The 13,599-nt window shown below is 32.4% G+C and overlaps 2 protein-coding genes and 1 pseudogene across 2 annotated transcripts; 2 read left to right on the top strand and 1 right to left on the bottom strand.

Annotated features, from left to right (window-relative positions):
* The first annotated feature begins 2,016 nt into the window (after positions 1 to 2,016).
* LOC111208943 lies at positions 2,017 to 4,100 on the top strand (annotated as a pseudogene).
* Positions 4,101 to 5,863: 1,763 nt separating this feature from the next.
* On the bottom strand, positions 5,864 to 8,539 carry LOC106407840 (enhancer of translation termination 1-like). Its single transcript, XM_048766800.1, has 2 exons — positions 8,197 to 8,539; positions 5,864 to 7,705 (listed from the first exon to the last, which is right to left on the bottom strand). The coding sequence occupies exons 1-2, from the start codon at positions 8,537 to 8,539 to the stop codon at positions 7,050 to 7,052; spliced, it is 999 nt and encodes a 332-aa protein (XP_048622757.1). The 3' UTR covers positions 5,864 to 7,049.
* A 1,048-nt stretch (positions 8,540 to 9,587) lies between these two features.
* Positions 9,588 to 12,208, top strand: LOC106407839 (the record flags this gene model as incomplete). The annotated part of the gene is made up of 11 exons (XM_022708614.2): positions 9,588 to 9,756; positions 9,913 to 9,993; positions 10,066 to 10,220; positions 10,293 to 10,386; positions 10,465 to 10,535; positions 10,866 to 10,972; positions 11,067 to 11,188; positions 11,298 to 11,384; positions 11,465 to 11,536; positions 11,616 to 11,710; positions 11,805 to 12,208. Coding segments are annotated over 11 exons (1,173 nt in total), but the record flags the coding sequence as incomplete, so codon positions are not given.
* Positions 12,209 to 13,599: the final 1,391 nt, after the last annotated feature.

Here is a 13,599-nt window from a genome sequence, read left to right as displayed (position 1 = left end):
CCTATTATCTTATTACTTTTCTTATATTACTTTGAATTCTTATATTACATGTCATAGTAGTAGTCACACAATCTTCTAGTATTTCCAGAGTTTGATACTCTCAACCTGACCTAGAAGTATGTATGCAAGTCGGGGAAGATTGAGATGAAAGGGAAGACAAAGTTGGTCCGAAGTTATCTTGGTGTTGCTTTATTGTTTTGGTTTATGTTTTCATTTAAGTTTGAACTTATGTTGGTGTTTTTTATCTTATGTTTTCAAGTCGGATGCTATGTCTTTTTTTATTTGAAGTTTAAACTTTGGTTTTGCTTAATCCTTTAGTTTCGTTTATTATTGTGTTATAAACTTATGTTATTGTCATCTTGTGTAAGTTTTTTTATTATCAGATATTTGAGTATGTAAGGTTCTATTGGATTAAATGATTTGTTGATACACTAAGAAGCGAACCAAATCTGTTAAATTTTTAACTATTTCGGTTCTGTTGGATTAAATGTTCTGGTGATACACTAAGAACCAAACCAAAACCGTTAAATTTACGGTTATTTCGGATGTAACCGAATCCGACAGGTACCGAGCCGTGTCTGAACAGAAATTTTAAAATATCCAATCGGTATCATTTTCATTAAATCTGAAATACCCAAAATCTTAGAAACCCTACCCGGATCCAAACCGGTGGCCCGAATGCCCATGCCTAGATTTAATGTTAGTCACATTTTTAGGCTCAAGCGCATCCATCGTGATTAGGTTGCGCATCTATCGTGATTGGGTTCACCTCATTACGGACTGGAAGATCCTTTATAACAAAAACGTGATTGTCTGGGCCTACCATGCTGAAATCTTTCGGCTTAGTTTGCAACTTATGGGTAGGCATATATTAAAATCTAGAGATCTTATAGCACCCCCGAAACGTTATTACTCTTTTGGGGTTGAGATTTTGACACACTGAAAGCACCATCTTCATAGAGTAATTCCATGGGTTCCAAGGATTGCAATATAAAATATTTGGTTGATTTTCTTCTTCTATGGATCCTTACAAGTAGGTGTACTCAACTTACTGTGCTAACTTTCCTTATGATAAATTGGGAAATTAATTTTTTGGGGGTTGTTTTGGATATTTGCGACATTTATTTAACCTAAGATCATATAAAATAGTATATTTACTGTGATGTCATTGTCAATCAATTGGCTCTTATAATTTTGAAGTTCCCAATCTTGATCGACAATTTATTTGTCCACGAAAATTATCATATAGCATAAAATCTCCACCGAACTATAACGTCGTGCTGAATGTCCTGATTTGATAATTATAAACTTATTTCTTCACGAATTAACAATTTCAAATGTATTTCTCTCCAAACCAATACTTCGAAACTTAATTACTAATAAAACAGTTAAAAGAAGAGATAGAGAAAAGAATGACTCCGGTTTTTGAACCTCAACAAAAAAAATACTCCCTCCGTTCCTTAAAGATACATATTCTAGAAAAAAAATTTGTTTAAAAAAGATCCATTTTTTAGATTTTTAATACATGTTTTATTAACTAATTGCAAACTTCAAAAAAATTAATTGCACTAATTGATTTTTTATTGGCTTAAAATTATTAGAAAAAAATAAACACAAAAAACTACGCAAATTTAATGTGTTTTATTAAAATGTCTGAAAAACTAGAATATGAATCTTTTAGGAACAGACGGAGTACAACATAGCCTTAGTTTATGTGTTACTTTATGATTAGCTACATTATTATTTGTGGTTTAAAATTAATTATTAACTACATTAAAATTAATTATACCCAAGTCCACATATTTAATACAATAAAATAGATTTTTTTCCCACCATAGGGGTAAAAATGATACATGTCCTCCTTAAAAATTATGGAGGGTCCATCACTAGAGGAATATCTAAACCTAATCGTTGTCTGCTTAACTTTTCCATTTATGTTCTAAGACAAAGATGTAACGGCGTCGTAATTGCCTTCAGTCAATGATCCCCACTACTCCTCCCACTACTTCGTGATCAATGCAATTTCCAGGGCTTCACTGTATATATAGAGGTCAGTCGAAGTGTGAACCATGTTATTATTACGCTCTTGAGCTCAACAGAGAAAGAAGCAGAAGACCGTGGAGATGAGGAGCACCGATGAATAAATCACTTTCATTCTTCTCCTGCGCTTCCGTCGTACGACGAAAGTACATGTTGCCGGAGGCTCCAACGATCAGAAGGACGCTTTACGATCAGCGGAAGCGAACCACGTGGAGAAAGACGAGTGGTCGTCTCTTCCTCGGATGACAGAAGGAATAGATGAATGTCAAGGACTCTCAATGAAGACGGAGCTATGATTCTGCGTTATGAGCATTGAGCGGTTACGAAACAGAGTCTCAAGGGAGGTTCCGTTCCGACGGAGAAGTTTATGATCCGGCTACGAACACCTGGTCATGAATCAAAAACGTATGGCCATACTTGGATAGTAGCCCTAGAGGCCGGAGATATTAGAGGCTCCTCTAAGCTATGATGTTTCACAGGCAGCGAGTTACAGAGCAAGCGACAGTGTGAGATTGAAGACAGTATGAAAAGATGGAATCTTTATCTTCAAATTATATAGCCTCCGAGGACAGGAAGTTCAGTTTACGTCGGAAGTTAAGGAGGTGAAGCACTTGCAATGATTGGTGGGAGATCTGAGAGTGAAATGCCAAGGATTGGTCATGAAGACGTCGAAAAATGGAGTCGTGTCCATGACAAACCTTTTGGTTTCTCCACTCTTCCATCCTCACATGCTTCAATTTATGTCTGAAACACTACTTTTGATAAACGTGTTCAGAAGTAGAACTCAACGTTACAACATGTGTTTACATTTTCTCGGTAAAGGAAATACAGATACGGAGGGAAGACTTGGAAAAGTAAAGTTACTACATCAGATCTCAAACAATCAACTCTGAAATGCAACAAAGTAAATATTAGAATAAAAAAAGCGAAACTGTCTACTTTGTGTTCCTTTCCCATTGTTTTATATGTCTCTACCATATGAAGTTGACTTACCTCTGTCTTAGCTTCTTTTTCTCCATAATTATATACGTTTAAATTTCAGTAACGCACTATCGTTTGTCTTTATTGTATCTGGCTAAGTTTTCAACTTAAAGTTTTGAAATATCTTACCTTTTTAGTTTCTCTTGGACAGAGAACTTGGTAGAGGTTGAAGTTAGCTTCTACACACGATCACGTTGTAGTGTGGCTAAAATCTCTAAAATTTTGGTCCTATATATACATAAGAAAGTTATGATTTTTGAGACTGACTCTGAGATACAAAACTCTAAATACTTAGAGAAACGTGTTAGATAGCTCGAGGAAGAAAGAGCAAACATAAAGGACTTATTATCATCAGTGGAAATGGAAACTCTGGAAAGAACGTATGAATTCTTGCGAGGAAAGAGATAAGCCAATTGAATTCTGCGGTTGGAGTAGCAGAAACAAGCTACTAAGATGAGGAAAGTTGAAGCATAGATTTTGCACAAAGGGGTAATGGATAGATAAGACACAAGAAAATGAAAATATGGGCAATTTAAAGAAGCTTAATACAGATTTAATAGAAGTGAGGGAGTTTGATGGATAGATAGAGTCTCAGAGTTTGAGAAGTGAAATTGAGAAGAAAGTAGAAACTACAAACACAAAAGACACGGAAGCAAAGCTAAGAGTGAAGGATTAGTGTGAGCAATGGAGGAAAGCAGCTGAGACGGCAGGGTCTCATTACCTTCAACTTTTAGTCGGAGACATTGTGATGACTGCAGTTTAGACGGGTGAGCTTGATGCTTAGCCAGTCCAATGATAGGCACTCTCGGTAAATTAGGCAATGCATCCATTAACGGTTGGGGGTTACAGAAATACGGTTTATGTATATTTATTAGTTTATGTTGTAATAATTCAAAAACCAACATGATAATTATTATTTGGGTTCTCAAAAAGTTTAAATCAAATATTAAATTATTTACAAACACTCACATATTGGAAGTATTATAGAAAATATCTTTATACAAAAAAAATTTTGGTTGACAAATATTTAATTTTAAATTATTTTATTTTTTTAAATTTTACATTCAAAAATACTAATTTCAGATAACAACACAATATATATAAGAATTATCTTTTTAATAATATGTTCTTATTTAGATAATTGTATCATATTAATTTATAATCAATTATCTAATATAACATATAAATCTAAAATTATTAATATGAAGTTCGTTTTAAATCATATAATAAATTATAAATAAAATTTATTAAGGTTAAGAACGACATTAACCAATCAAAGTTTTAACATGAGAGTTCAAATGCGAAAATTAATTAGCAAATAATAGTATAGATTGAACCCATTTTGAAGAACATGAATGAAATTACTTTGAAGAATAGTTATCTGTTCTTTAAAAAAATTATGAATCAAAATAACATATTTATTTCGTTCTTGCCAACTAAAAAACAAAAACATTTAAAAGAAATGAAGGAAAAATAGATGTAAGAGAAATATTAAAATTAAATTTATCTCAATATATTTTTTACACTATAAATACCTATGGTTGCAATGTCATTTTAGATTAATAGAATCTCATCAAAATATATATCATCGACTAAAATAAAATAACAATATTAGTAAAAATCAGCACGAAGCACCGAAAAACCCCTAAAATAAATATGAATTAAACATTAGAACATATATGTCACAATTATCTAAGAACATATAATCTTATACACACGTATATATATATATACAACCACCAAATAATAACGTAAAATAAATATAATACTCCATCTTTTTCATTATAAGTGTCGTTTAAAGTTGTTGCATACGAATTAAGAAAATAATTAAATTTTCTCTTCTACCCCTATCTAATACATTATTTTGTTTGATTTTATTAATCAATGATCTAAAGGTAAAGGTAAAAACTGGAAAAACAACATTTAATATTTGTTTTGAAAATATATAACGTCATTTATAATGAAACAAAATTAAAAAGTTAAAATGATACTTAATATGAAATGGTGAGAGTATAATTAATAAAGCTAAGTATCTAAATTTAAACTTCAAATTCCAAGACTGTTATATAAAATTCACCATTTCCTTACAATATGTCTTACTACTAAACCTAATAGACATTATCATCATCATGGATCAATAAAAATGCTTCACAATTCCACGTATAGCTTCTTCATCCACGCAAAAAAAATAACAACAATACAAAAATATACTTCATCCACACAAAAAATCAAATCACCTACCTACCTTCTTTTTTTTATCAATTGATCATTCCGTTCCACCCTGAATTACATATACATTACAATTAAAAAAAAATATATATATATATATATATATATATATATATATATAACATAATTTTGAAATAAAAATAGGACAAATAGACAAACAATCCGCGCGTACTGCAGACACATACCTAGTAATATATATATATATAAAGTAGAGATTTTTCTCTTATTATGACACGTAGAAAATGAGGGGGTTTATTACATTTAAAAGTTTTTTTTTATAACATCAATTTCATTTATACTAAATGTGAGATTACATAGTCTTCATGAAGAAGATTAGTGATCACGTTTGGTACATAGTAATGAAAATAAAATGAGTTCATATTGGGTAAAAGAGTTCTTGCTAGCCGATCAGCCGGTTTATTGTCTTCCCTCTTAATCCACTGAAATGTGATATCTTCAAACTTCTTCTCCCACCATCGTATTTCTCGTGTCCAATTAAAGACATTGAAATGTAGACTCTTCTTAGTGATGATATCAATAGCTTTCCTACGGTCACTCTCAATAATAATCTTGCGAAAGCCTTGACTCCAACAGTGTTGAATAGCCATTAGAATAGCTTGTAACTCTCCTTCTAATGCTGTACTGACCTTCCTACCTCGTGCCTGTACTGCTCCCTAATATTGGCCCTCTTCATTGCGATATAACCAACCTGCAGTGGCCTCTGTATTCGCATTCCGGAATGAACCATCTACATTACACTTAATCCTTCCATTTGTTGGCAAATTCCATCTTCTTAATTCCTCACAACCCTGATTCTGTCTACCAGTTGTCGTGTGAGCCGTTCCATCATTCAAATCAATCCCTTTCCATTCTTGTGCATCATTCTTTGCATATCTCAACATAGTCTTCCAATGCATATTTTTATTTTGGAATATAAGCTTATTCCTACTCTTCCATATATCTCATAATAACCATATGGGAAGATTTTGGAAATGCACTAACCTTGTTGAAGAAGCAAACTCAAAACAAGCTTGTACCTTTGTTTCAAGCGTTGCATTTGGATAATCAACCACATGATTTACATTTAAAGGTTCAAATAGGTTTAAATGAAGCAAATTATTTTTTTTTGAATTTTTATTTTTTAAATAGAAGAAATAAATAACCAATATATTTGATTGTGCGGTAGTGCATATTGTATTTGTAACACAGATTAAAGTTGCTTGATATATATATATACATGCTTTCTTCATGCCGCCTCAACTTGCTTTGCCGGATTTCCCTACACAACGCCAAAAATGACAAATTTCGAAAGAGATTTCTTAAATGGACTTCTTAATAATGATATCAAACTAGTTACCATTATAAAACAATGTATATTAGCTGAACTTTCATACCTCTACAAGATCAACTTTCTCTTCTTCCTCTAAAACATGAGTTTTATCGTTTTCTGTGGACACAATGTCGACATTTTGTGTGACTGTAATCTCTACATTCTCTATAAGATCAACTTTATCTTCGTCCTTTAAACAAGAATGTCATCGTGTTCTGTGGACGCACTTTTGACAGTCTCTACATTATCAACTTCATCCTTTAGAACATGAGTGTTATCTTTTTCTGTAGGCACAGTTTCGACAGTTTCTGAGGCGGCAGTCTTTACATTCGCTAGAAGATCAACTTTATCTTCCTTCTTTAAATAAAGAGTGTCATCGTTTTCTGTAGACACAAGTTCGACTACTTTCTCTAGAAGATCAACTTCATCTTCATCCTTTAAAATAGGAGTGTCATCGATTTCTGTGGGCTCAGTTTCGTATTTCTGTGGGCTCAGTTTCGACAGTTTCCGAGGCAGCAGTCTCTACATTCTCGACAAGATCAACTTCATCTTCGTCCTTTAAGTTAGAAATGTCATCGTTTTCTGTAGTTGCAGTTTCTGAGGTGGGAGTCTCTACATTCTCTAAAAGATCAACTTTATCTTCGTCCTTTAAAACAAGAGATTCGTCGTTTTCTGCGGACGCACTTTGGACAGTCTCTACAAGATCAGCTTCATCATTTATAACAAGAGTGTCTTCGTTTTCTGAGGCGGGAGTCTCTACATTCTCTATAAGATCGACTTCATCTTCGTCCTTTAAAACAAAAGTGTCGTCGTTTTCTGTGGATGTAATTTCAACAGTTTTCGAGGCGGCTACATTGTCTATAAGATCGACTTCATCTTCGTCCCTCAAAATAAAAGTGTCATCGTTTTCTTTGGACTCGGTTTCAACATTTTCCGAGGTAGCAATTTCTACATCCTCTTTGGTCAAAACTTCTTGAACTTCTGACTCCGTTGTTATTGGAGTCTCTACATCCAGTTTTGGTTCTTCAACCTCGGGAAGTAGAATTTCAGTGTCAACGTTACCAGAAGTTTTATCTTCCGTACTTTTTTCCTCTTCTACAATTGTATCACTATCAACTTTTTCTGCTATTCAACAAGAAAAGAAACATATGCATCAATGTTATGTACACAATACACCTCCGGAGAAAAAAGTTAAGTATTATCTACGTTATGTTTTTAATTTCTAGATCAAATTTGTTTTAGACTAAAGATAAAAACAAAAAAAAATCTGTTTTTGACAGAAAATCATTTTGAACATTCTCAATCTGACACTTGCATGGTAAAACTTTAAACGTTAAAAACTGAAAATTTTAAACATAATAGATCGCATGGAAATGAAGAAATCACCACAAAATAAAAGGTTAATTTGTTTAAATAGCTTCGGTGAGAAAAAATAACGTGATATAAAAGCGTGTTATCGAGTTATAACAAACATGAAATTTGTGAAAGACTTACGTTCAATTTATACAAATTTGGCTATATGCTTATTCTCTACAATATAAAAACATCTAAACCATTTTTTTTGTCAGCAAAACATCTAAACCATTTAATTAGATTATATTTAATTATTTGCATACCCTCTGGCAAAATATTTTCCGACACTATCGCTGTCACCAACGGCAAAGTGGTTGTTTCCTTTTCCTCATGTTTCTGTTGATCATTTGTCTCTCCCTCCGGCTTCTCGCCACAATCTCCTCCAGCTTTCTTTTCCTTCAGTTTATTGGTATTAATTTCCACGGTGATTTTTGGCTGGTTTGAAGAAACCACCGCTGAGATGTCGTTCGTTTTCTTGCACCGGCAGCTTTCTTGTCTTTTAATTGTCTCGTTCTCTTGGCCCTTCACTGATTCAGCTTCCAAAGGTTTTCGGACCGTCGTGGTGTTACCCGTAACAACATCGTGTTTTGATTGTCCGCAACCCATTTCTTTATAATTCCTCTTAACTAAAATCAATTGATTCAACCGGGGCATCTAGCTCTCGTGGTAAAGGGTTCACAGCTGTGAGTACCCGCCACCTGGGTTCGATTCCCGGCCACTGCGAAATTTAACATTCGGGCCGCAGCGACACAGATTAGTCCCTTGGGCCTGGGAAGCCTTTGGGGAAACTGTGTATAATTCAAAAAAAAAAATCAATTGATTCTGTGACGACAAAGAATAAAAGGTTGATAGAAACACATAGCAAGCTTTTTCGATGAATTTTTATTGAATGAGATTAACGGTAACTATAAACTAATTTCAGTTTTTTATTTGCGTTACGATTACTTTTGCTAGAATAAGGTTCCTGTGTTTGTTTCGGTGTTCCAAACTTTAGGCGACACCAGTTTTCAATACAAACTTAAGATCATGTTTTTCTTATTAATAGAACATAATTAAAGGTTGTTAAGTTAGGAGTCACGGAAGCTACCCTAAACCAAAAAAAATATTGAGGAGGAAATAAAAACAAATTAAAGAACAGTTATTATCGCAAAGAAATTTGAAACAAAATAAACGTTTTTGTTTTATATTGACTTTACAGAAAAACATGTATCAGGTATGATTGGTCTAACTAGTAACTGGAATATGCTAAATCAGTGAAAAATGGTAACTTATATCACTTCGAGTCAACGGACTTGCTGAACAAGAATTAGCTTAAATATAAACAAGAAAACGTCATGTAGATATGTGAATGATTCAGCCAGTACTGAAACAATATGAACCTGTCACAAAATTTTGAATCATTTACTAAAGAAAACGTCACCGTGTTGGGGGGAAAAGGTTGCTGTTGCTGGCATACAAAGTGAAGTAACGGGTAAACTAGTTACTGTAGTTAATTACGATTAACATAGAGAGACCTTTATTTGCAAAAAATGGTCTAAAACGAAAAACCCTAAATCTTTTAATTCCTGCGTCATCGTCCTCCTTTCCTCAACCTGACGACTCGACTCGGTTAAAATTTAAAAACAAAAGTCCCCAGCTTGACTCAGTTTAACTCGTAGAATCACGAATCATCCAATTCCTCCAGAACTCTCGTAGAATCATCGCTAGATTGTTAAAACCCATTATCATCCCGGAGGCTAATCCGAGATCCGTCTCCTCTGTTTCTCAAATCCCCGGTCCCTTCCAATGGCCGAATCATCCGTCTCCTTCCTCTGTACTAAAAGGTACTATTCCACATACCCATTTCGAAAATTCAAAACTTGAATCTGTTTATACGAGAAATGATATCAGTCTTTTGAGATATTCTTTGAATTGTTTAAGTTTCTAGTGAAGTAGTTACTACTCTATGGTATATCTTAAGATTCTTTGATGCTTCGCAGGGTGCTTGCATACTCGCTCGTCTTCGTTCAGCTTGTTGATCCCTAGCTCAAGCTTTTCCTCTGAAGCGGGAGATCCTACAGGTTGCTTTGTTTTGAATCACGTCATTCTTGAAACTACCAGAATGGTTTCTCATTGCATTTTCTTCTGCGCAGTAACTGTGAAGGAACTGCATGATAAGATTCTTGAATCTGTAAATGTCAAGAGATCAATGCCTCCAAATGCTTGGCTGTGGTCGTTGATTGAGAGCTGTCAGTGTCAGGATGACATTAATCTTCTCTTTGAAGTTCTTCAGAAGCTCCGTAGATTTGTAACTAATTTAAAAAACAATGCTCCCTTGTTAAACATTAAATGGTTAAGATTTGGTGTTTCTGGATTGCAGAGACTATCCAATCTTGGAATTCATGATAACTTCAATAGCAATCTATGCCAACAAGTTGCTAAGACTTGTGTGCGTGTTGGTGCAATTGACTCTGGTACTCCTAGTGTTAAATATTTCTTCCATGGCTATTTTTTTCTTAGGAGGTGGCTAATGCAGCTCTTTGTGGTTGTAGGAAAGAAGGCTTTGTGGAAACATAATGTTCTGGGTTTAACACCCAGTGTTGCGTCTGCACACCATCTATTGGTATGTTTATACTCCCTACGCTTCATAAAATGTGTTATTTTAGCATTTTTTAATTGTTACACAAAGAGAGTCATTTTATAATTACAATACAAATTATACTTATTTTCATCTTAATATTAGTTGCAAATTGCATTAATCTTAAAAATAGTTTTATATATCTCAAAGACTATCGGTCCAATAGGTGTAATAAAAACATAAATGCATTTCAATCATTTTCTTAATATGTGTGAAAAATGTCAAAGTCATTTTTTTAAAAAATGGAGGGAGATATTTTTCTCGGTTGTTTCTTCTGTGCATAGATTTCTAACATGTATTCTGCAATGTTCACAGTCATATGAACTAGAGCACAAAAATTCTGAACTCATGGAAGAAGTAATGACACTCCTGAAAACTAATGACCTGCCTCTCCAACCTGGTACAGCAGATTTAGTTTTCAGGTATGGTAAAAGTTCATTTTTCCCTCATTGCATTATATGCTTTCTTATCAACAGGTGCATTTAAAATGGTTTTTTTTTTTTTTTTTTTTTGCAGAATCTGTCATGATACAGATAAGTGGGATTTACAAGGAAAGTACTCAAAAAGGTTCTCCAAAGCTGGAGTTAAGTTGAGGACGACCACGTTCGATGTATGGATGGACTTTGCTGCCAATAGAGGTACTTTTGATTGTTCAATAGAGGAATTGCCAGTTCAAGTACTCTTTAAGATATGGCTTTGTGAACACTTGATGGATTTATCAACCTGTCATGTCAATGTTGTTATCAGGGAATACAGAGTCGTTGTGGAAAGTAGATAAACTGAGATCAGAGACATACAATCAGCACACTCTTTCTACTGCTTTTTCTTGTGCAAATTAAGGTTACCACATCTCTTTTTTACTTGTTCCTCATGTTTATTACTTTCATAACTTGCACAATATTACTCTTTTTCGCAGGGTTTTGTAATTGAAAGTAAACCTGAAGAAGCTGCTGCCGTCATCCAGCTTATCTGCCAGGTGAGTCCAAAGCCTCGGCTCAATATTATATCCCTTCTTTTCAGAGAGTTTAGTTTTGCAAAGATGTGTTTGTCTTTCACTCTGCATACATGACAAAAAATCAGTAGTGTCGACCGAATTCAAGAAACTGGTCAATGAGTGGCCTGTGGAGGTTATCAGGCGCCAAGCTGAAGAAGATAAGAAGGTTTTTTAAAAAGTTCTCTCTGCCTGTTATGTTTCTTACTCCGAAACCAAGAGTATACATACTCATATCTCTTTTGTGTATAATGTTGGAACAGGCTCTAGCTGATTCATTGAAGTCTGTCATTCCGTCCATGGTTAATGCGTTGCTAAGCTCGGGTTTGAACGTGAGCATGGACTTAGATGAGTTATACAAGAAAGATGATCTTCTCAGCTGAATGTTTGAATCATCATTTACAGAAAGCTTCGTTGCGGCGGCTCCACAGGTTTGGAAGTTTGTTTCTTTTGCACCGAAGTTTCGATGTGATCTTGTCCTTTTCACGGTGGCAACGTAGAGAAGGGAAATAACAAATTGGTGTTCAGTTTCTTACTTCTTACGGTAACTCTTTAGTCTTTTTTATCCTTTGAACTTGACGCGGAAACAAGATGAATTGTCCCTTTAATTTTTGTAACCATCTCTGTAGTATTATTTGATAAGTCAGTTTCCTACTTGTCACGTTCACATTAACTCTCACGTAGGTTGATTACTATGATACCCTTAATGATTATTAAATATTTATTTTATTTTATTTTTCCTTTTTATTTAAGTTTCCTTTTTTCAAATAACCTATATAATAAAGAAATTTTATAATTTTTAAAAACGAAAATATCTTTTATATATAGTATAATTCATAATAAGGAACGTTCATAAAATAATCTTGATTTTAGAGTAAATAACTAATCTTCCTTTTTAAAAAATAATCTTAAACAACATAATATATATTTTAAAAGTATTAAACATTTTATTAATTCAATCTATTTTTCAAATTATTACAAAATAATTTAAATAACATAAACTAAGATATCTTTAATGAATAAAATTTAATATAATCTTTCTTTCTTTATGTTCCCTTTTATATTTTTCAAATAAAATATATGATAAAGAAAATATTTATAAAACTTAAAACGAAAATATTTTTTATATTCAATGTGATTTCATAAAAAGGAAAGTCTAGAAAAATAATCTTGATATTAAAGTAAAGAATTAATTTTCCTTTTTAGAATGTATATATCAATTATGTTTTTATGTAATTTTGTACCTATCATCACTTTATTTTTATAATTTTGTTTTTGAAAATTTACATATACCAAACTACTAAATCTTATAAAATTAACATAGTCCTTGGACTATTTACAAATAGCCAATTCATAAATATATATACACATCTAAGATGAAAACCAAACTAATGCAATGAATACAATAAATATGATTTGGTTGAATTAGGTTAGAAATAGTTATATTGAATTTGACGGAATATATGTAACACAATATACCCACAAATGAGTGACCAGACCAATCCAATTTTTTTATACAAAGTCAAACATTAAATTAAAAATAATATATTTCCATTTATAGTAATATTTTTATACATATAAAGTATAGATGACTCAAAATATTACTAAATAAATACGAAATTCTCAAATAATATTATAAATATATTAACCAACTATTACAATTAAGTATCATTGTTATGTTTATTTATGAAACTTTGAATCGATCAACACTTTAGTTTACTTTTACTCTTTGATTCTCAAAACAACATATACTAAATTATACATAATCTTACTAAAATATTTATACAAATCTAAGAAAAAAATCAAACTACATGAAAATAACAAAAGTAACCAAAATTTAATATGTAAAATAAAAATATCTTAGTTGAATCGAAAAAGTAAATGTTATCTAATATATCCAAATAATAATCAAACAGTCGAGATATTATATATCCACAATTATACGTCTAATTAAAATAACATAATGTTATTTAAAATAAACCATGTATATTGATTACAATATAAATAACAGAATAAATTAAAATTAAAAATAAAAAATTAATAAATTATTATAATGTA

This window comes from Brassica napus, chromosome C8 (genome assembly GCF_020379485.1).
Source record: "Brassica napus cultivar Da-Ae chromosome C8, Da-Ae, whole genome shotgun sequence".
NCBI classification, from domain to species: domain Eukaryota; kingdom Viridiplantae; phylum Streptophyta; class Magnoliopsida; order Brassicales; family Brassicaceae; genus Brassica; species Brassica napus.
The sequence above is the reverse complement of the archived record's forward strand: the minus strand, read 5'-3'. Positions and strand labels throughout refer to the sequence as shown.